At 52.2% G+C, this 24,314-nt stretch overlaps 2 protein-coding genes across 3 annotated transcripts in view; both read right to left on the bottom strand.

The window, feature by feature from the left end:
- The window catches only part of LOC140075965 (uncharacterized), a 222,265-nt gene that overhangs the window by 129,936 nt on the left and 68,015 nt on the right, over positions 1-24,314 (bottom strand). The gene's annotated exons all lie outside the window — the stretch shown is intronic.
- On the bottom strand, positions 22,637-24,312 carry LOC140075558 (uncharacterized; the record flags this gene model as incomplete). Its single annotated transcript, XM_072121636.1, has 1 exon — positions 22,637-24,312. A coding segment is annotated over one exon (651 nt), but the record flags the coding sequence as incomplete, so codon positions are not given.

Genomic DNA, 24,314 nt, shown 5'->3' with positions numbered 1-24,314 from the left:
TTGAGAGCCAACGCAACATACACGAGACTACAGTACACACTGCATCCCCCCACCGCACACACATTCACAGTATACAGATACAATGTAACACATGTACATTACAGGCAGTGATCACACATATAACACTGCACATGCGCTGATCACACCCCGCCCCTCCCCCTACACAATTACCTTCCATGTGTCCCGGATGGATCTTCCCAGTGCACGGAGGCTCCGGAGGAATCACCGGGATCAGTAACCCCTGCAGTGCCGCAGCTTCCCCTGCACTTCTCCTACAGACTCATCACACTACAGGGAGAGGCAGAAGTGATCTACAGGAGGAGGAGAGGAGGCGGGGCAGGGGAGGAGAGGAGGTGGGGTAGGGGAGGAGAGGAGGTGGGGCAGGGGAGGAGAGGAGGCGGGGCAGGGGAGGAGAGGAGGCAGCACAGGGGGAGGCGATGGAGAGGAAGGAGGAGGATGTTCATGTATGTTCGCTCTTCCAGGCCCAGTTAAAGGGATATGTCTCCATGTATGTTCTCTCCTCCATTCACAGTTAAAGGGATATGTCTCCATGTATGTTCCCTCCTCCATTCCCAGTTAAAGGGATATGTCTCCATGTATGTTCTCTCCTCCAGGCCCAGTTAAAGGGATATGTCTCCATGTATGTTCCCTCCTCCATTCACAGTTAAAGGGATATGTCTCCATGTATGTTCCCTCCTCCATTCACAGTTAAAGGGATATGTCTCCATGTATGTTCCCTCCTCCATTCACAGTTAAAGGGATATGTCTCCTTGTATGTTCCCTCCTCCAGGCCCAGTTAAAGGGATATGTCTCCATGTATGTCCCCTCCTCCAGGCCCAGTTAAAGGGATATGTCCCCATGTATGTCCCCTCCTCCATTAACAGTTAAAGGGATATGTCTCCATGTATGTTCACTCCTCCAGTTCTAGTTAAAGGGATATGTCTCCATGTATGTTCACTCCCCTATGCCCAGTTAAAGGGACATGTCTCCTTATATGTTCACTCCTCCAGTTCTAGTTAAAGGGATATGTCTCCATGTATGTTCACTCCCCTATGCCTAGTTAAAGGGATATGTCTCCATGTATGTTCCCTCCTCCAGGCCCAGTTAAAGGGATATGTCTCCATGTTCCCTCCTCCAGGCCCAGTTAAAGGGATATGTCTCCATGTATGTTCCCTCCTCTATGCCCAGTTAAAGGGATATGTCTCCATGTATGTTCCCTCCTTTATGCACAGTTAAAGGGATATGTCTCCATGTATGTTCCCTCCTCCAGGCCCAGTTAAAGGGATATGTCTCCATGTATGTTCCCTCCTCTATGCCCAGTTAAAGGGATATGTCTCCATGTATGTTCCCTCCTTTATGCACAGTTAAAGGGATATGCCTGCATGTATGTTCCCTCCTCCAGGCCCAGATAAAGGGATATGTCTCCATGTATGTTCCCTCCTCCTTGCCCAGTTAAAGGGATATGCCTGCATGTATGTTCCCTCCTCCAGGCCCAGATAAAGGGATATGTCTCCATGTATGTTCACTCCTCCTTGCCCAGTTAAAGGGATATGCCTGCATGTATGTTCCCTCCTCCAGGCACAGTTAAAGGGATATGTCTCCATGTATGTTCCCTCCTCTATGCCCAGTTAAAGGGATATGTCTCCATGTATGTTCACTCCTTCTGGCCCAGTTAAAGGTATATGTCTCCATGTATGTTCCCTCTTCCTGGCCCAGTTAAAGGGATATGTCTCCATGTATGTTCCCTCATCCATGCCAAGTTAAAGGGATATGTCTCCATGTATGTTCACTCCTCCAGGCACAGTTAAAGGGATATGTCTCCATGTATGTTCCCTCCTCTATGCCCAGTTAAAGGGATATATCTCCATGTATGTTCCCTCCTCCAGGCCCAGTTAAAGGGATATGTCTCCATGTATGTTCCCTCCTCCAGGCCCAGTTAAAGGGATATGTCCCCATGTATGTTCCCTCCTCCTGGCCCAGTTAAAGGTATATGTCTCCATGTATGTTCCCTCTTCCTGGCCCAGTTAAAGGTATATGTCTCCATGTATGTTCCCTCTTCCTGGCCCAGTTAAAGGGATATGTCTCCATGTATGTTCACTCCTCCAGGCCCAGTTAAAGGGATATGTCCCCATGTATGTTCCCTCCTCCTGGCCCAGTTAAAGGTATATGTCTCCATGTATGTTCCCTCTTCCTGGCCCAGTTAAAGGGAAATGTCTCCATGTATGTTCCCTCCTCCATGCTCAGTTAACCCCTCTGCGCCCCGCACCGTACTAGTACTGTGCGGGCTCCCGCTATTAGCGTTCTGTGCCATACTAGAGCCTTTGGGGCGTCTTTTCCCCACGATCGCCCCCCCCCTTCCAGTGTCTTTGGGGGGCTCCGATCGTTGCTATGGCAGCCCTGGGGTCTGATCGGGACCCCAGGGCTGCTTGTAGCCAGTGCCTGTAAGATGGCGTCTGCGCATGTGCATAGGTTGACACTGCTAATACCCTGCAATGCATCAGTGTTATACATCAGTATTGCAGGGTATTGTCATGAACAAGTAATCAGACGATTGCTTGTTCATGTCCCATGGGGGAAATTGTAAAAAAGTAAAAAAAAAACAAATTAATAAATCAATAAAAATGCCCATGAGCACCAAAATATATAAAGAAACATATAACGCAAAAAAAGTCTAAATCATATCACAAACCCAATATATAGTATCACCACGTCCATAACAACCCGGAGAATAAATGTAAATCATTATTGAATCCATATGATAAACGCGATAAAAAAAAAACGTAAGAAAACCCTCCAAAAATTATATTTACCTATTTAATCCCACAAAAAATGCAATAAAAAGTTATCAAAAAAACACATGTACTCCAGAATGATACTGGTGCAAATTACAACATGTCCCGCAAAAAACAAGCCATCAACCAGCTCTGTAGCCAAAAAAGTAACAAAGTTATGCCACTTGGAAGACGGCGATGCAAAAATGATAGATTTTTCCCCACATTAGGGTTTTATTTGGCAAATTTAGTAAAACGTAAGAAAAAATATTCATGTCTGGTCCCCGTAATCGTATCGACCCACAGAATAAAGAGAACAGGATTATGAGGTTATACGGTGAACACGAAAAAAAGAAAGGAAAAAATCCAGTACAGAATTGATGCTTTTCTACTCCTGACCTCTAAGCATCTCATCCCGCAAAAAAAATGCCGTCACATGACCCCAATAACGGAAAAGCGAAAATTTTATAGCCTACAAAAGGGGCCAATGGGAAAACTAAAATCCTGGCAGCTGCAGGTCCCTCCTTCCCTCCTGCGCCTCGCTGTGCGCCCATAAAACATGTGGGGGGTCTCTGTACTGGGGAGAAGTAACGGCCACATGTGGGGGGTCTCTGTACTGGGGAGAAGTAACGGCCACATGTGGGGGGTCTCTGTACTCGGGAGAAGTAACGGCCACATGTGGGGGGGTCTCTGTACTCGGGAGAAGTAACGGCCGCATGTGGGGGGGTCTCTGTACTCGGGAGAAGTAACGGCCACATGTGGGGGGTCTCTGTACTGGGGAGAAGTAACGGCCACATGTGGGGGGGTCTCTGTACTCGGGAGAAGTAACGGCCGCATGTGGGGGGGTCTCTGTACTCGGGAGAAGTAACGGCCGCATGTGGGGGGTCTCTGCACTCGGGAGAGGTAACGGCCACATGTGGGGGGTCCCTGTACTCAGGAGAAGTAACGGCCACATGTGGGGGGGTCTCTGCACTCGGGAGAAGTAACGGCCACATGTGGGGGGTCTCTGTACTCAGGAGAAGTAACGGCCGCATGTGGGGGGTCCCTGTACTCGGGAGAAGTAACGGCCACATGTGGGGGGGTCTCTGTACTCGGGAGAAGTAACGGCCGCATGTGGGGGGTCTCTGCACTCGGGAGAAGTAACGGCCACATGTGGGGGGGTCTCTGTACTCGGGAGAAGTAACGGCCGCATGTGGGGGGTCTCTGCACTCGGGAGAAGTAACGGCCACATGTGGGGGGTCTCTGCACTCGGGAGATGTAACGGCCACATGTGGGGGGTCTCTGCACTCGGGAGATGTAACGGCCACATGTGGGGGGTCTCTGTACTGGGGAGAAGTAACGGCCACATGTGGGGGGCCCCTGTACTCGGGAGAAGTAACGGCCACATGTGGGGGGTCTCTGTACTCGGGAGAAGTAACGGCCACATCTGGGGGGGTCTCTGTACTCGGGAGAAGTAACAGCCACATGTGGGAGGTCTCTGTACTCGGGAGAAGTAACGGCCACATGTGGGGGGGTCTCTGTACTGGGGAGAAGTAACGGCCGCATGTGGGGGGCCCCTGTACTCGGGAGAAGTAACGGCCGCATGTGGGGGGTCCCTTTACTCGGGAGAAGTAACGGCCACATGTGGGGGGGTCTCTGTACTCGGGAGAAGTAACGGCCACATGTGGGGGGTCTCTGTACTGGGGAGAAGTAACGTCCGCATGTGGGGGGGTCTCTGTACTCGGGAGAAGTAACGGCCACATGTAGGGGGGTCTCTGTACTTTGGAGAAGTAACGGCCACATGTGGGGGGGTCTCTGTACTCGGGAGAAGTAATGGCCACAGGTGGGGGGGTCTCTGTACTCGGGAGAAGTAACGGCCACATGTGGGAGGGTCTCTGTACTTTGGAGAAGTAACGGCCACATGTGGGGGGTCTCTGTACTCGGGAGAAGTAACGGCCACATGTGGGGGGGTCTCTGTACTTTGGAGAAGTAACGGCCACATGTGGGGGGTCTCTGTACTCGGGAGAAGTAACGGCCACATGTGGGGGGGGTCTCTGTACTGGGGAGAAGTAATGGCCACCTGTGGGGGGCCCCTGTACTCGGGAGAAGTAACGGCCACATGTGGGGGGTCTCTGTACTCGGGAGAAGTAACGGCCACATGTGGGGGGGTCTCTGTACTCGGGAGAAGTAACAGCCACATGTGGGGGGTCTCTGTACTCGGGAGAAGTAACGGCCACATGTGGGGGTGTCTCTGTACTGGGGAGAAGTAACGGCCGCATGTGGGGGGCCCCTGTACTCGGGAGAAGTAACGGCCGCATGTGGGGGGTCCCTTTACTCGGGAGAAGTAACGGCCGCATGTGGGGGGGTCTCTGTACTCGGGAGAAGTAACGGCCACATGTGGGGGGTCTCTGTACTGGGGAGAAGTAACGGCCGCATGTGGGGGGTCTCTGTACTCAGGAGAAGTAACGGCCACATGTGGGGGGTCTCTGTACTCAGGAGAAGTAACGGCCGCATGTGGGGGGTCTCTGCACTCGGGAGAAGTAACGGCCACATGTGGGGGGGTCTCTGTACTCGGGAGAAGTAACGGCCGCATGTGGGGGGTCTCTGCACTCGGGAGAAGTAACGGCCACATGTGGGGGGTCTCTGCACTCGGGAGATGTAACGGCCACATGTGGGGGGTCTCTGCACTCGGGAGATGTAACGGCCACATGTGGGGGGTCTCTGTACTGGGGAGAAGTAACGGCCACATGTGGGGGGCCCCTGTACTCGGGAGAAGTAACGGCCACATGTGGGGGGTCTCTGTACTCGGGAGAAGTAACGGCCACATGTGGGGGGGTCTCTGTACTCGGGAGAAGTAACAGCCACATGTGGGGGGTCTCTGTACTCGGGAGAAGTAACGGCCACATGTGGGGGGGTCTCTGTACTGGGGAGAAGTAACGGCCGCATGTGGGGGGCCCCTGTACTCGGGAGAAGTAACGGCCGCATGTGGGGGGTCCCTTTACTCGGGAGAAGTAACGGCCACATGTGGGGGGGTCTCTGTACTCGGGAGAAGTAACGGCCACATGTGGGGGGTCTCTGTACTGGGGAGAAGTAACGGCCGCATGTGGGGGGGTCTCTGTACTCGGGAGAAGTAACGGCCACATGTGGGGGGGTCTCTGTACTTTGGAGAAGTAACGGCCACATGTGGGGGAGTCTCTGTACTCGGGAGAAGTAATGGCCACAGGTGGGGGGGTCTCTGTACTCGGGAGAAGTAACGGCCACATGTGGGAGGGTCTCTGTACTTTGGAGAAGTAACGGCCACATGTGGGGGGTCTCTGTACTCGGGAGAAGTAACGGCCACATGTGGGGGGGTCTCTGTACTTTGGAGAAGTAACGGCCACATGTGGGGGGTCTCTGTACTCGGGAGAAGTAACGGCCACATGTGGGGGGGGTCTCTGTACTGGGGAGAAGTAATGGCCACATGTGGGGGGCCCCTGTACTCGGGAGAAGTAACGGCCACATGTGGGGGGTCTCTGTACTCGGGAGAAGTAACGGCCACATGTGGGGGGGTCTCTGTACTCGGGAGAAGTAACAGCCACATGTGGGGGGTCTCTGTACTCGGGAGAAGTAACGGCCACATGTGGGGGTGTCTCTGTACTGGGGAGAAGTAACGGCCGCATGTGGGGGGCCCCTGTACTCGGGAGAAGTAACGGCCGCATGTGGGGGGTCCCTTTACTCGGGAGAAGTAACGGCCACATGTGGGGGGGTCTCTGTACTCGGGAGAAGTAACGGCCACATGTGGGGGGTCTCTGTACTGGGGAGAAGTAACGGCCGCATGTGGGGGGTCTCTGTACTCGGGAGAAGTAACGGCCACATGTGGGGGGGTCTCTGTACTTTGGAGAAGTAACGGCCACATGTGGGGGGTCTCTGTACTCGGGAGAAGTAACGGCCACATGTGGGGGGGTCTCTGTACTTTGGAGAAGTAACGGCCACATGTGGGGGGGGGGTCTCTGCACTCGGGAGAAGTAACGGCCACATGTGGGGGGTCTCTGCACTCGGGAGAAGTAACGGCCACATGTGGGGGGGTCTCTGTACTGGGGAGAAGTAACGGCCGCATGTGGGGGGTCTCTGTACTCGGGAGAAGTAACGGCCACATGTGGGGGGGTCTCTGTACTTTGGAGAAGTAACGGCCACATGTGGGGGGTCTCTGTACTCGGGAGAAGTAACGGCCACATGTGGGGGGGTCTCTGTACTTTGGAGAAGTAACGGCCACATGTGGGGGGTCTCTGTACTCGGGAGAAGTAACGGCCACATGTGGGGGGGTCTCTGTACTTTGGAGAAGTAACGGCCACATGTGGGGGGTCTCTGTACTCGGGAGAAGTAACGGCCACATGTGGGTGGGTCTCTGTACTCGGGAGAAGTATCGGCCACATGTGGGGGGGTCTCTGTACTTAGGAGAAGTAACGACCACATGTGGGGGGTCTCTGTACTCGGGAGAAGTAACGGCCACATGTGGGGGGGTCTCTGCACTCGGGAAAAGTAACGGCCACATGTGGAAGGTCTCTGCACTCGGGAGAAGTAACGGCCGCATGTGGGGGGTCTCTGTACTCGGGAGAAGTAACGGCCACATGTGGGGGGTCTCTGTACTCAGGAGAAGTAACGGCCTCATGTGGGGGGTCTCTGCACTCGGGAGAAGTAACAGCCACATGTGGGGGGTCTCTGCACTCGGGAGAAGTAATGGCCACATGTGGGGGGTCTCTGTACTCGGGAGAAGTAACGGCCACATGTGGGGAGTCTCTGTACTCGGGAGAAGTAACGGCCACATGTGGGGGGTCTCTGTACTCGGGAGAAGTAACGGCCACATGTGGTGGGAAGGTCTCTGTACTGGGGAGAAATAACGGCCACATGTGGGGGGTCTCTGTACTCGGGAGAAGTAACGGCCACATGTGGGGGGTCTCTGTACTGGGGAGAAGTAACGGCCACATGTGGGGGGTCTCTGTACTCGGGTGAAGTAACGGCCACATGTGGGGAGTCTCTGTACTCGGGAGAAGTAACGGCCACATGTGGGGGGTCTCTGCACTCGGGAGAAGTAACGGCCACATGTGGGGGGGGGTCTCTGCACTCGGGAGAAGTAACGGCCACATGTGGGGGGGGGTCTCTGTATTGGGGAGACGTAACGGCCACATGTAGGGGGTCTCTGTACTCGGGAGAAGTAACGGCCACATGTGGGGGGTCTCTGCACTCGGGAGAAGTAACAGCCACATGTGGGGGGTCTCTGCACTCGGGAGAAGTAATGGCCACATGTGGGGGGTCTCTGTACTCGGGAGAAGTAACGGCCACATGTGGGGAGTCTCTGTACTCGGGAGAAGTAACGGCCACATGTGGGGGGTCTCTGTACTCGGGAGAAGTAACGGCCACATGTGGTGGGAAGGTCTCTGTACTGGGGAGAAATAACGGCCACATGTGGGGGGTCTCTGTACTCGGGAGAAGTAACGGTCACATGTGGGGGGGGGGTCTCTGCACTCGGGAGAAGTAACGGCCACATGTGGGGGGGGGTCTCTGTATTGGGGAGAAGTAACGGCCACATGTGGGGGGTCTCTGTACTCGGGAGACGTAACGGCCACATGTGGGGGGGTCTCTGTACTGGGGAGAAGTAACAGCCACATGTGGGGGGGGTCTCTGTACTCGGGGGAAGTAACGGCCACATGTGGGGGGTCTCTGTACTGGGGAGAAGTAACGGCCGCATGTGGGGGGTCTCTGCACTCGGGAGAAGTAACGGCCGCATGTGGGGGGTCTCTGCACTCGGGAGAAGTAACGGCCGCATGTGGGGGGGGGTCTCTGTACAGGGGAGAAGTAACGGCCACATGTGGGGGGTCTCTGTACTCGGGAGAAGTCACGGCCACATGTGGGGGGTCTCTGTACTCGGGAGAAGTATCGGCCACATGTCCGGGGTCTCTGTACTCGGGAGAAGTATCGGCCACATGTGGGGGGTCTGTACTCGGGAGAAGTAATGGCCACATGTGGGGGGTCTCTGTACTCGGGAGAAGTAACGGCCGCATGTGGGGGGGTCTCTGCACTCGGGAGGAGTAACGGCCACATGTGGGGGGTCTCTGCACTCGGGAGAAATAACGGCCACATGTGGGGGGTCTCTGCACTCGGGAGAAGTAACGGCCACATGTGGGGGGTCTCTGCACTCGGGAGGAGTAACGGCCACATGTGGGGGGGTCTCTGCACTCGGGAGGAGTAACGGCCACATGTGGGGGGTCTCTGCACTCGGGAGAAATAACGGCCACATGTGGGGGGTCTCTGCACTCGGGAGAAGTAACGGCCACATGTGGGGGGGGTCTCTGCACTCGGGAGTAGTAACGGCCACATGTGGGGGGGGGGTCTCTGCACTCGGGAGAAGTAACGGCCACATGTGGGGGGTCTCTGCACTCGGGAGAAGTAACGGCCACATGTGGGGGGGTCTCTGTACTCGGGAGAAGTAACGGCCACATGTGGGGGGTCTCTGTACTCGGGAGAAGTAACGGCCACATGTGGGGGGTCTCTGTACTCGGGAGAAGTCACGGCCACATGTGGGGGGTCTCTGTACTCGGGAGAAGTATCGGCCACATGTGGGGTGTCTGTACTCGGGAGAAGTAACGGCCACATGTGGGGGGTCTCTGCACTCGGGAGGAGTAACGGCCACATGTGGGGGTCTCTGTACTCGGGAGAAGTAACGGCCACATGTGGGGGGTCTCTGTACTCGGGAGAAGTAACGGCCACATGTGGGGGGGTCTCTGCACTCGGGAGAAATAACGGCCACATGTGGGGGGTCTCTGTACTCGGGAGAAGTAACGGCCACATGTGGGGGGTCTCTGCACTCGGGAGAAGTAACGGACACATGTGGGGGGTCTCTGCACTCGGGAGAAGTAACGGCCACATGTGGGGGGTCTCTGTACTCGGGAGAAGTAACGGCCACATGTGGGGGGGGTCTCTGTACTCGGGAGAAGTAACGGCCACATGTGGGGGGGGGGTCTCTGTACTCGGGAGAAGTAACGGCCACATGTGGGGGGTCTCTGCACTCGGGAGAAGTAACGGCCACATGTGGGGGGGGGGTCTCTGCACTCGGGAGAAGTAACGGCCACATGTGGGGGTCTCTTTACTCGGGAGAAGTAACGGCCGCATGTGGGGGGGGGGTCTCTGTACAGGGGAGAAGTAACGGCCACATGTGGGGGGTCTCTGCACTCGGGAGAAGTAACGGCCACATGTGGGGGGGGGGGTCTCTGCACTCGGGAGAAGTAACGGCCACATGTGGGGGTCTCTGCACTCGGGAGAAGTTACGGCCACATGTGGGGGTCTCTGTACTCGGGAGAAGTAACGGCCACATGTGGGGGGTCTCTGCACTCGGGAGAAGTAACGGCCACATGTGGGGGTCTCTGTACTCGGGAGAAGTAACGGCCACATGTGGGGGGTCTCTGCACTCGGGAGAAGTAACGGCCACATGTGGGGGTCTCTGCAATCGGGAGAAGTAACGGACACATGTGGGGGGTCTCTGTACTCGGGAGAAGTAACGGACACATTTGGGGGGTCTCTGCACTCGGGAGAAGTAACGGCCACATGTGGGGGTCTCTGCACTCGGGAGAAGTAACGGACACATGTGGGGGGTCTCTGTAATCGGGAGAAGTAACGGCCACATGTGGGGGGTCTCTGTACTCGGGAGAAGTAACAGCCACATGTGGGGGGTCTCTGCACTCGGGAGAAGTAATGGCCACATGTGGGGGGTCTCTGTACTCGGGAGAAGTAACGGCCACATGTGGGGAGTCTCTCTACTCGGGAGAAGTAACGGCCACATGTGGGGGGTCTCTGCACTCGGGAGAAGTAACAGCCACATGTGGGGGGTCTCTGCACTCGGGAGAAGTAATGGCCACATGTGGGGGGTCTCTGTACTCGGGAGAAGTAACGGCCACATGTGGGGAGTCTCTCTACTCGGGAGAAGTAACGGCCACATGTGGGGGGTCTCTGTACTCGGGAGAAGTACAGCCACATGTGGGGGGTCTCTGTACTGGGGAGAAATAACGGCCACATGTGGGGGGTCTCTGTACTCGGGAGAAGTAACGGTCACATGTGGGGGGGGTCTCTGCACTCGGGAGAAGTAACGGCCACATGTGGGGGGGGGGGGGTCTCTGTATTGGGGAGAAGTAACGGCCACATGTGGGGGGTCTCTGTACTCGGGAGACGTAACGGCCACATGTGGGGGGGGTCTCTGTACTGGGGAGAAGTAACAGCCACATGTGGGGGGGGTCTCTGTACTCGGGGGAAGTAACGGCCACATGTGGGGGGTCTCTGTACTGGGGAGAAGTAACGGCCGCATGTGGGGGGTCTCTGCACTCGGGAGAAGTAACGGCCGCATGTGGGGGGTCTCTGCACTCGGGAGAAGTAACGGCCGCATGTGGGGGGGGGTCTCTGTACAGGGGAGAAGTAACGGCCACATGTGGGGGGTCTCTGTACTCGGGAGAAGTCACGGCCACATGTGGGGGGTCTCTGTACTCGGGAGAAGTATCGGCCACATGTCCGGGGTCTCTGTACTCGGGAGAAGTATCGGCCACATGTGGGGGGTCTGTACTCGGGAGAAGTAATGGCCACATGTGGGGGGTCTCTGTACTCGGGAGAAGTAACGGCCGCATGTGGGGGGGTCTCTGCACTCGGGAGGAGTAACGGCCACATGTGGGGGGTCTCTGCACTCGGGAGAAATAACGGCCACATGTGGGGGGTCTCTGCACTCGGGAGAAGTAACGGCCACATGTGGGGGGGTCTCTGCACTCGGGAGGAGTAACGGCCACATGTGGGGGGGTCTCTGCACTCGGGAGGAGTAACGGCCACATGTGGGGGGTCTCTGCACTCGGGAGAAATAACGGCCACATGTGGGGGGTCTCTGCACTCGGGAGAAGTAACGGCCACATGTGGGGGGGGTCTCTGCACTCGGGAGTAGTAACGGCCACATGTGGGGGGGGGTCTCTGCACTCGGGAGAAGTAACGGCCACATGTGGGGGGTCTCTGCACTCGGGAGAAGTAACGGCCACATGTGGGGGGGTCTCTGTACTCGGGAGAAGTAACGGCCACATGTGGGGGGTCTCTGTACTCGGGAGAAGTAACGGCCACATGTGGGGGGTCTCTGTACTCGGGAGAAGTCACGGCCACATGTGGGGGGTCTCTGTACTCGGGAGAAGTATCGGCCACATGTGGGGTGTCTGTACTCGGGAGAAGTAACGGCCACATGTGGGGGGTCTCTGCACTCGGGAGGAGTAACGGCCACATGTGGGGGTCTCTGTACTCGGGAGAAGTAACGGCCACATGTGGGGGGTCTCTGTACTCGGGAGAAGTAACGGCCACATGTGGGGGGGTCTCTGCACTCGGGAGAAGTAACGGACACATGTGGGGGGTCTCTGCACTCGGGAGAAGTAACGGCCGCATGTGGGGGGGGGGTCTCTGTACAGGGGAGAAGTAACGGCCACATGTGGGGGGGGGTCTCTGCACTCGGGAGAAGTAACGGCCACATGTGGGGGGTCTCTGCACTCGGGAGAAGTAACGGCCACATGTGGGGGGGTCTCTGTACTCGGGAGAAGTAACGGCCACATGTGGGGGGTCTCTGTACTCGGGAGAAGTAACGGCCACATGTGGGGGGTCTCTGTACTCGGGAGAAGTCACGGCCACATGTGGGGGGTCTCTGTACTCGGGAGAAGTATCGGCCACATGTGGGGTGTCTGTACTCGGGAGAAGTAACGGCCACATGTGGGGGGTCTCTGCACTCGGGAGGAGTAACGGCCACATGTGGGGGTCTCTGTACTCGGGAGAAGTAACGGCCACATGTGGGGGGTCTCTGTACTCGGGAGAAGTAACGGCCACATGTGGGGGGGTCTCTGCACTCGGGAGAAGTAACGGACACATGTGGGGGGTCTCTGCACTCGGGAGAAGTAACGGCCGCATGTGGGGGGGGGGTCTCTGTACAGGGGAGAAGTAACGGCCACATGTGGGGGGTCTCTGCACTCGGGAGAAGTAACGGCCACATGTGGGGGGGGGGGGTCTCTGCACTCGGGAGAAGTAACGGCCACATGTGGGGGTCTCTGCACTCGGGAGAAGTTACGGCCACATGTGGGGGTCTCTGTACTCGGGAGAAGTAACGGCCACATGTGGGGGGTCTCTGCACTCGGGAGAAGTAACGGCCACATGTGGGGGTCTCTGTACTCGGGAGAAGTAACGGCCACATGTGGGGGGTCTCTGCACTCGGGAGAAGTAACGGCCACATGTGGGGGTCTCTGCACTCGGGAGAAGTAACGGACACATGTGGGGGGTCTCTGTACTCGGGAGAAGTAACGGACACATTTGGGGGGTCTCTGCACTCGGGAGAAGTAACGGCCACATGTGGGGGTCTCTGCACTCGGGAGAAGTAACGGACACATGTGGGGGGTCTCTGTAATCGGGAGAAGTAACGGCCACATGTGGGGGGTCTCTGTACTCGGGAGAAGTAACGGCCACATGTGGGGGGTCTCTGCACTCGGGAGAAGTAACGGCCACATGTGGGGGTCTCTGCACTCGGGAGAAGTAACGGACACATGTGGGGGGTCTCTGCACTCGGGAGAAGTAACGGCCACATGTGGGGGGGGGGGGGTCTCTGCACTCGGGAGAAGTAACGGCCACATGTGGGGGTCTCTGCACTCGGGAGAAGTTACGGCCACATGTGGGGGTCTCTGTACTCGGGAGAAGTAACGGCCACATGTGGGGGGTCTCTGCACTCGGGAGAAGTAACGGCCACATGTGGGGGTCTCTGTACTCGGGAGAAGTAACGGCCACATGTGGGGGGTCTCTGCACTCGGGAGAAGTAACGGCCACATGTGGGGGTCTCTGCACTCGGGAGAAGTAACGGACACATGTGGGGGGTCTCTGTACTCGGGAGAAGTAACGGACACATTTGGGGGGTCTCTGCACTCGGGAGAAGTAACGGCCACATGTGGGGGTCTCTGCACTCGGGAGAAGTAACGGACACATGTGGGGGGTCTCTGTAATCGGGAGAAGTAACGGCCACATGTGGGGGGTCTCTGTACTCGGGAGAAGTAACGGCCACATGCGGGGGGGTCTCTGCACTCGGGAGAAGTAACGGCCACATGTGGGGGGTCTCTGCACTCGGGAGAAGTAACGGCCACATGTGGGGGGTCTCTGTACTCGGGAGAAGTAACGGACACATGTGGGGGGGTTTCTGTACTCGGGAGAAGTAACGGCCACATGTGGGGGGTCTCTGTACTCGGGAGAAGTAACGGCCACATGTAGGGGGTCTCTGTACTCGGGAGAAGTAACGGCCACATGTGGGGGGGTTTCTGTACTCGGGAGAAGTAACGGCCACATGTGGGGGGTCTCTGCACTCGGGAGATGTAACGGCCACATGTGGGGGGTCTCTGTACTCGGGAGAAGTAACGGCCACATGTGGGGGGTCTCTGCACTCGGGAGAAGTAACGGCCACATGTGGGGGGTCTCTGCACTCGGGAGAAGTAACGGCCACATGTGGGGGGTCTCTGCACTCGGGAGAAGTAACGGCCACATGTAGGGGGTCTCTGTACTCGGGAGAAATTTGATGACAAATTGCAAAATGAGTTTTCTCTTTTTATCTTTTGGAAATGTGTAAATTTTAGGGCTAAATGAATGTATAACCGACACAATTTGACCTTTCTAAATTTCATCTCCATTTTGATTCAATTACTATGAAGATCTCAAGGGGTTAATGATCTTCCTAAAAGCTGTTTCTGATACTTTGCGGGGGCAGATCTGAAAATGGGGGATTATATTGGGGGGTTTTGATGCTAAATATGTAAAATTTCATTCAAAACTGTATTTATCCCAAAAATAGTCAATTCTGAAAATACGGAAAATCGATATTCTATTTGTAAGCCGCGTGACATCAAAATAAATTATCCAGATATTTCAAAAATGATGAAAATGTAAAGTAGACAAATGGGAAATGTTATTCAGCAACTTATTTAGGTGGTAAATCTTCTGCCTGAAAACGAGATGATTTCGAATTTCGAAAATGGCAAATTTTTCAAAAATTTACCACTAAAATGAAATACAACAAGTGGGGAAAAAACAATCTCAGAATCGCTTTGATAAGTAACAGAGGTCAAAAGTTAAAACCATGTAAAGCGACGCAAGGCAGAATCCAAAACCAGGGGGCGGAGCCTTAAGCTACAAAATGGCCGCTTTCTTAAGGGGTTAAAAAAGGAATTGTAAAATCTGTTTTTAAATGTAAGGATTCTGCTTTCAAGCAATAGCGTGAGATGTAATTATTACTGTTTAATTATTTGACTTTCAGGCCAGAATCGAGATAAATGTAATATACAGGGGGTTCCCTACTTAAGAACACCCGAGTTACAGACGACCCCTAGTTACAAACGGACCTCTGGATGTTGGTAATTTTCTGTACTTTAGCCCCAGGCTACAATAATCAGCTGTAACAGTTATCACAGGCGTCTGTAATGAAGCTTTATTGTTATTCCTGGTTCTTATGACAACCCAACATTTTTAAAATCCAATTGTCACAGAGACCCAAAAATTTTGTCTGGAGTCACAATTCTAAAATATACAGTTCCGACTTACATACAAATGCAACTAAAGAACAAACCTACAGAACCGATCCTGTACGTAGCCCGGGGTCTGCCTGTAATTGTTAAAGAATTGATTACAAACCAGGCCCTTGTGGGGGTAAGGGCCGGGTAAGGGCAGGGTAAGGGCAGGGTGAGGGCCGGGTAAGGGCAGGGTAAGGGCCGGGTAAGGGCAGGGTAAGGGCCGGGTGAGGGCAGGGTAAGGGCCGTGTGAGGGCAGGGTGAGGGCCGGGTAAGGGCCGGGTAAGGGCAGGGTAAGGGCCGGGTGAGGGCAGGGTAAGGGCCGGGTAAGGGCAGGGTGAGGGCCGGGTAAGGGCAGGGTAAGGGCCGGGTAAGGGCAGGGTAAGGGCCGGGTAAGGGCAGGGTGAGGGCCGGGTAAGGGCAGGGACACGCAGACACCTCGGGTAAAGGTCATTTTGATTGTGTAGACAGCCCGTTCTCCAGACAAATAAGGAGTCTCTGGTTCCCACCACATTCTTGGTATACGCTAAGGGTATACGTCACTATAGCACCCGACCTGTATACGTCATTATACCCCCCAACCTGTATACGTCACTATAGCCCCCCGTCCTGTATACTTAGTGTATACATTGACAATTGGTTGCGGACGGAGGCAGAGTTGTTTGGTTTTCATGTTTTGGGGTCAGATGGAGCAATCACAAAATGCAGAATAACAAAAGTTAGCAAGCAACATCTTTCCGCCATGCAGCCTCCACAAGAGCAAGCGCTCAGCGGAGGAGAGGGATTCCTAAGGTGAGTGGGAGAAGAGTATTTCCCACTCACAGCCCCGCCGAGCTCTCAGGTTGCTCATGAGTAGGAAGATGCATTGTAGAATGCACATTCATGCCGACATATCCCTTTAACTGAGCATGGAGGAGGGAACATACACGGAGACATATCCCTTTAACTGGGCATGGAGGAGGGAACATACATGCTGACATATCCCTTTAACTGAGCATGGAGGAGGGAACATACACAGAGACATATCCCTTTAACTGGGCATGGAGGAGGGAACATATGCAACACCCCTGCCGATGCAAGGCAGAGGAGTGGTTGCGAATACGTCCCACCATGTAGCTTGCAGCCTGTGAAGGGTCTGATCAACCCCACAGCAGGTCACTACGTAACAAATACCTCACACACATGAGCATTGCAGCGGTAGATCCTGCCTGGTAAGGCAGGAGTTAATTGTTTTATGTGATGTAATTCCAGCATCCAATCACATGTGTTAGCCTAATGAATCTGTGAGCTGAGATGTAATTGGAGGAGCAGCCACCACCTGACCAGTGGGGGTAACAAAACCCCTGGCCAGGAAACTTCTAGAAGTGAGTTCCAGTCTAGGTAGACAGACCAGAGGAGGAGAGCTCAGCTCCCTGTCTGAGTGTAGAGAGTTAGACAGAGAGAGGAAAGGGATATCATCCTACCTTCAAGGGTGATATCTGAAGCAACCCAGGACAAGCTGAAGCATCCTTCTAGGACACAGCTACCTCCCAGCCTGCCATTGCATCCAGGCTGATGATCCATTCTGTGGCTCCCTCCAACTACATCTCCAGCACTCCACCATCCTGTTACGGCACGTTGCTAATGTTCCAGTCGGTTCCAATAAAGAACTGTAAGTTGCTGTTGTACAACGTCTGCCTCCGTCTGGTCCCTGCTACTACTACAACTACCATCATCCCGGGCACCCTATCCACCACACAGAGACTCATACTCTAGACACCAAAGGGTTGCCCCAGGGAGATCCGCTATAGCAGCCTCTCCCTCATCATTTCTTGCCAACACCACCCTACTGGAGACCTGCCAGGCTGTAGGACAGCCCTCCGGTCCCCATACCAAGCACCGTGACACAAGCGTGCTTAGGCCGCAACCGCCAGCCACTCATGTACTGCGGGCCCCGGCTGTCTCCAGGCCCCAAGAAAAGGCTAGGCCCCGGTGGGGGATGTTGCACATACATGGAGACATATCCCTTTAACTGGAGCTGGTGGTGGAGCTGGTGGTGGAGCTGGTGCTGTTGCTAGTCCTGGAGCCGGTTCTGGTGCTGGAGCTGGTGGTGGAGATGGTGGTAGAGCTGGTGGTTTTCAAAAAAACGATCTGAAAACGGCCTAAAAACGCCATGTGTGTCTTCACCCTAAGGCCTCTTCCACACTGGCGTTTTTCACGCGCGAGTTCTGCGCGTGCATTGTATTCAATGGGTCATTCTTCATTAGCGTTCGTTTTCACGCGCGTCAAAATCGCAGCATGCTCTACTTTTGCGTGTCCCGCGAGTTTTTCCCACCCCATTCAAGTCTATGGAGATGCATCAAGAACGCATTGCACTCGCAATCATTGCAAGTGCAATGCGAGTGCAATGCGTTTTAAACGTAAGGGTTGCTAGGTGACCAGAATAACAGTATTTCCCCTGCTCGCGATCGAGCATTTAATTAAAAAAACACAATGAAGAACAGTGAAGAATAGAATAAAAACAGTGAACACAGTGAACACAGGATCATTTAAGAGAAAAACACAGTGCAGAACACAGTGCAGAACACAGTGCAGAACACAGTGCAGAACACAGTGCAGAATAGATTACAGATGTTCGGCACATCTGCATACTTGTCAGAAGATACGCGCGGAACGGTGCGCCCAAAATAGCATGTGAAGAACAATATATATGTGTGTGAAAAACACGCCGAAAACGCAAAAAAAACGCTAACAACACGCGCGTGAAAAACGCAAAAACGCTAATTACTCCAAGGAAAAATGGAACAAAAACGCAGCCAAAAACGTCAGTTTTTCACGCATTGCACCCTGACGTGAAACGCAACGCTAGTGTGGAAGGGGCCTTAGACAACGATGATTGGAAATTCCGCTGGAATAGCAACAGAAGCACAAGTTTTGAGGACCAATCAGCAGGGTCGGGGGCCAGACATATATGCTTAGCTCTCACCAATTGTAATGATTTTAATGTATGTAACCACGCCTCTTTGTATGAATATAAAAAGTTGTGCATCATGACGTGTGATGTGGGATGGACCCCCACTTTATTTAAAAACAACTTAGACAATAGAAAAACCTGGAAATAGAAAAACCTAGAAAAAAATACACAAACACGTAACTTAATGGGTCAAAATGGCCACAGCTTTATTTGAATCACTGGAATAAAAACAAACAGAGGAGGAGTCAGGTGACATGCTAGAGGTGGGATTTACCAATACCCCAATCTACAGCTGCCTGACATACAGCACCCGGCCAGACAGCAATAAAGGGGGTGGCACGCTCTGGCGGCCATTCTAGCAGAGCCCGGACACTTTAAGGGCACCAATGACCCTAGTGAAGATCATCCCTTGTGTGCTTCACCACCGTGCCCACCCCTGGCTGCTTTTACCATTAACCTTGAGGCTGCCACTTCCAAAGCTCAGCCTGTTCTCCACCAGGAGGTTTTACATCCTCTAGAAGTTAAATTTGCCTAATTACATTAACGTTTACATTTGTAAACGCAATGTTAACGCATGCGTTAACAAAACGCATGCGTTAACGCTTTGTTAACACATGCGTTAACATTGCGTTTATGATGCGTTTTTTAAACGGAAACGTTAACAGTGATGTAATTAGGCAAATCGCCTCTCCTCAGCTGTTGTATATGCGTTTCAAACGCAATGAAAACGCAGGTCAAAACGCAACGTGTGAACGCGCCCTGACTCCTTCACCGCCACAAAGAAGCCATTTGACACCTTAAATGGACTCGACTGCCACCAAACAATAAAATCCCATCAATGGGAATGCAATGGTTTAACTAAAAAATACCAACACAACCCACTTGCACAAACTGGTAAAGACATTGTGAAAACTCCAAACCTTTACAAATATTCTCTACTAGTAGCGTATAATAGTGAAGCAGGACCACCGTACAACCACGATGTGGAATAAATGCCTGGGGAGCTAAATATATTCTGAAAAGACTAGGTATTAGACACCAAAAGCGTAGATTTTACAACTCTCTTCCCCCTCTTACTCTCTCTTACTGTATCTCCAGTAACTTTTTTTTTTTTTTTTTGCTTCTGCATGCAGGCCTATGTGTTACATTGCAAAACATCATTGCCGTTATTCTAAAGCAACAAAATGCTGTACCTCGCATCTAGAGAACCACTAGTCATACTTGAATGTACACTCAGCGGCCACTTTATTAGGTCCACCTGTCCAACTGCTCGTTAACACTTAATTTCTAATCAGCCAATCACATGGCGGCAACTCAGTGCATTTAGGCATGTAGACATGGTCCAGACAATCTCCTGCAGTTCTCCCGAGCATCAGTATGGGGAGGAAAGGTGATTTGTGGCCTTTGAACGTGGCATGGTTGTTGGTGCCAGAAGGGCTGGTCTGAGTATTTCAGAAACTGCTGATCTACTGGGATTTTCACGCACAACCATCTCTAGGGTTTACAGAGAATGGTCCGAAAAAGAAAAAACATCCAGTGAGCGGCAGTTCTGTGGGCGGAAATGCCAGAGGTCAGAGGAGAATGGGCAGACTGGTTCGAGCTGATAGAAAGGCAACAGTGACTCAAATCGCCACCCGTTACACCCAAGGTAGGCAGAAGAGCATCTCTGAACGCACAGTACGTCCAACTTTGAGGCAGATGGGCTACAGCAGCAGAAGACCACACCGGGTGCCACTCCTTTCAGCTAAGAACAGGAAACTGAGGCTACAATTTGCACAAGCTCATCGAAATTGGACAGTAGAAGATTTGAAAAACGTTGCCTGGTCTGATGAGTCTCGATTTCTGCTGCGACATTCGGATGGTAGGGTCAGAATTTGGATCCATCCTGCCTTGTATCAACGGTTCAGGCTGGTGGTGTCATGGTGTGGGGAATATTTTCTTGGCACTCTTTGGGCCCCTTGGTACCAATTGAGCATCGTTGCAACGCCACAGCCTACCTGAGTATTGTTGCTGAGCATGTCCATCCCTTTATGAGCACAATGTACCCTGTAACATCTGATGGCTACTTTCAGCAGGATAATGCGCCATGTCATAAAGCTGGAAGCATCTCAGACTGGTTTCTTGAACATGACAATGAGGTCACTGGACACAAATGGCTCCACAGTCACCAGATCTCAATCCAATAGAGCATCTTTGGGATGTGGTGGAACGGGAGATTCGCATCATGGATGTGCAGCCGACAAATCTGCGGCAACTGTGTGATGCCATCATGTCACTATGGAGCAAAATCTCTGAGGAGCTTCCAGCACCTTGTTGTATCTATGCCACGAAGAAATGAGGCAGTTCTGGAGGCAAAAGGGGGTCCAACCCGTTACTAGCATGGTGTACCTAATAAAGTGGCCGGTGAGTGTATATGTATATAAAAGGAAGCTTTATCCCTGTATAAGGGTGGAGTTTCCTTTTCTGCGCTGTACGTGTTAATTTGGACAATCTATAAACAGATTGTGTGGAGTTTAGGAACTTCACTCACATTGCATGACCACGCCTACTTATTTTGACCCCACCCACAAAAATGGGGCCACTTTTATAGTTTTTTCCAGGGCCACTTTAAATTCCCAGTCCGCCCCTGCTGGGGAGTACTCCGTTCCGCTTGCATCATCAAAAAATCATTAATGGCTTTTCTCTGTTCATACAGGCGGTCTAACATATAGTCTGGAATTCCAACGGGTGGAAACATCGCATATCAGACTATGTTGGGGGAGGTCGTTCTGACTCTGCAACTCGAGGAGGGTGTGCTTGGCTTTGGAAGAATGGCTGAAGTGCGTGCACAGTGTCCTGGCCATTTTTAGAATGTCTTTCAGATGGGTGGAAGACATGAGGAATCTGTTGACAACCAGATTGAACACGTTCGCCATGCAGGGCGCATGGACCATCCCTCCTCGGTGCAGTGCGGACACCATGTTCCTCCCATTGTCTGTCACCATGGTTCCGATTTTTAGTTGTCGCGTAGAAAGCCACACATTGATTTCTTCTTGCATGACGCGGAGCAGTTCCTCCCCTGTGTGACTTCGTTTGCCCCAAACCAGTTGTCCTCACCGGTGTCAGTATGCACAGCCTGACTACTGCAGGAAGCAGAGGATGTCTGCCCCATCTCTTCACTGCCAAGCAGCTGCTGACTGTCCTCAAACACTTCGTCCTCGCTGAATAGTGGCGATGAGCCCAGACCACCTAGTAGCTCTCTGGCTACGAGAAAGTCTAGTTGAGGACAGGTGAGGGCCGCTGACCTGCTCCTGGGCCATGCCAACTAATTGTTGTATCAGAGGAACCCACGGACTCTTGGCTGGAGTTGTCAGATGTTATATTTGAGGAACTGGGTGACCTAGTCAACCAATCAACAACCTTTGGGTTGTTGATCAACACACTGCCGCTAGATGACAACGGCAGTTCTTCCTCACAGTCACCCCTGCTGCGACATCCCCTTACTGGGCTGCCACCTCTGCCTGCTCCACCTGCCACCTTTCTGTCTGACATAGTGGTTTATAAACTACGTGGATTTGACACTTATTTGTTGCTCTGAACTTTAGCAACAAAAAGTATTGGAATTTGCGTTATACAGATACCCTACAACGGACACCCTGGGAGAGGAGCAGAAATCACTCTATAAACTAGGTGGATGTGACACGTATTTCTTGCTCTCAACTTTAGCAACAAAAAAATATTGTAGTTTGCGTTATGCAGATCCCCCACAACTGACACCCTGAGAGTGGTCCACAAATCACTACAGCAGCAGTGTGGGTATGAAACAGATTTCTTCCTATTGGATTAAGTAACTAAAAAGAACTGCTATTTTGTGTATACAGATCCCCCTAAACGCACACCCTGGTATTAGAGCAGAAATCGCTACAGCACAGTACACTAACAGCAGCTAGACGCTACAGGCAGCACATGCAGTGTGAAGTGCAGAGATTGAAAATGGCTGGTTTTTATAGGGCTGTGTGACATCACATAAGCCTGCCGGTCGCTGATTGGCTTACAGGTCTGCACATGTCATCGGGGGTGTTCCTTTCTCCTTCCCAGAGTTCTCTGCCCCATGTAACACGTTGTGCTCGCGCCCATTTAGCTAAAAAAAAAGAGGTAAAAAAAAACTTTGTTCCCAAGAATCAGCGTAAACTTCGGGTTCGTGACGAATCGATTCGCCCATCTCTAGTCCACGGTCATGTGATGTTACACAGGTGCACAAGTCATTAGTATCACAGAGTGTTATCAGAGCCGTTGTCCTGCCCCCACTTCACGTACCCCCGGGGTCTATGCGGAGCTCGACAGGCAGTTAAACGCCTTCCTACAGTTCAACAAATGAGACCGGGTGAAAGTCCGTAGCTTTATTAAACTGATGTAGGATTAGGGGGAAACTGAAGAAAAATAGGAATGTACAAGCTATTAGAATAGCACAATAATATAACAGGAGCTCGTTACATACATTACATTAGCATATAACAGGAAACAAGCGGATACAGATACAGTCTGGGACCAAACATGGCCGACCATGAGGTTGGGCCTATCAGTGCAATTACAGATCTATACATTACACTTCATATAAGAGACTTTATACAGAGCGGTCCTGTAGCTGCTAGTAGCTAGAGATTCTTATAGACAGTCTCCTTACCGGCTACACTACAACAAGGGGTAAGATGGATGAATATAGGTCTTCTCTCTGTGTAGACATGAAGGGAACTGCCCTTCTCCTACCCACAATCCTTTGTACCCGCTAGTGGGTGGGGAAAACAGAATGTAAGCAATTATTAACTTTGGCCATTAGATGGCGCCTGCAAACAAACACACGTTACATAACGGACAAATTATGAACATCATTTAACCTGCATAACATTAGCCAGTGGGCAGCACAGCCTTGTTATACTAACGAGCCGCGCACCTGTGTCACATCAAATTTGTGAAGACTGACAGCAAGCAGAGATCTAGGAAACTGTGAGAAATTGATACAGAAAGTATATTGGAAAAGGGTAAAACTTTTCCTCACACAAACAATATCAATTATTTGCGGAAAGTGGACGAGCCCTTTAATTTCCTGACTTTTGGTCCTGTATATATAGTAGCAGTATGGACGCCGGGCAGGACATTGCTGGGAATACTCGCGTCTTGTCCTAGAAGACAGATCCATAGAATAGTTTGGATCCCGGTGTAGAACCCAGTGAGTTATAGTTTCCTCTCTCTTGCTGTAGGGAATGATTGGACGCGTCCTCCGCCTTTTATTTCATGTGCAGTTTATTGTTCAATACATTTTTATCATTTTTGTTATCATTTATAATAAAACGGCTTCTCCGCTGCAAATCAAGTAAAGACATTTACCACATCCCGAACACGAAACTGGTTTCTATTTTGTGTGAATTCTCTGATGCTTATTAAGATATGATTTCTTTGTAAAGTATTTGCCACATTCTGAACATGAATACGGCTTCTCCCCTGTGTGAGTTCTACAATGTATTATAAGACCACGTTTGTTAGTAAAACATTTGCCACATTCTGAACATGAATACGGTTTCTCCCCTGTGTGACTTCTATAATGTGTAATAAGACTACGTTTGTTAGTAAAACATTTGCCACATTCTGAACATGAATACGGCTTCTCCCCTGTGTGAATTCTCTCATGTACCACAAGTGCTGATTGCTGAATAAAACATTTGCCACATTCTGAGCATGAATATGGCTTCTCCCCTGTGTGGGTTCTCTGATGTTTAATGAGATCTGAGGTTGTAGAAAAGCTTTTTCCACATTCTAAACACAAATATGGTTTCTCTCCTGTGTGAATTCTCTTATGTTTATTCAGACGCATTTTCTCCGAAAAGCTTTTTCCACATTCTAAACACGAATGTGACTTCTCCCCTGTGTGAGTTCTCTCATGTAACACAAGTGCTGATTGCTGAATAAAACATTTGCCACATTCTGAGCATGAATATGGCCTCTCCCCTGTGTGGATTCTCTGATGTTTAATGAGATCTGAGGTTGTAGAAAAGCTTTTTCCACATT

The sequence above is a fragment of the Engystomops pustulosus genome, chromosome 8 (genome assembly GCF_040894005.1).
Source record: "Engystomops pustulosus chromosome 8, aEngPut4.maternal, whole genome shotgun sequence".
In the NCBI taxonomy this organism is placed as follows: Eukaryota; Metazoa; Chordata; class Amphibia; order Anura; family Leptodactylidae; genus Engystomops; species Engystomops pustulosus.
Note: the sequence above shows the minus strand (reverse complement) of the source record. Positions and strands in the feature narration are given on the sequence as shown.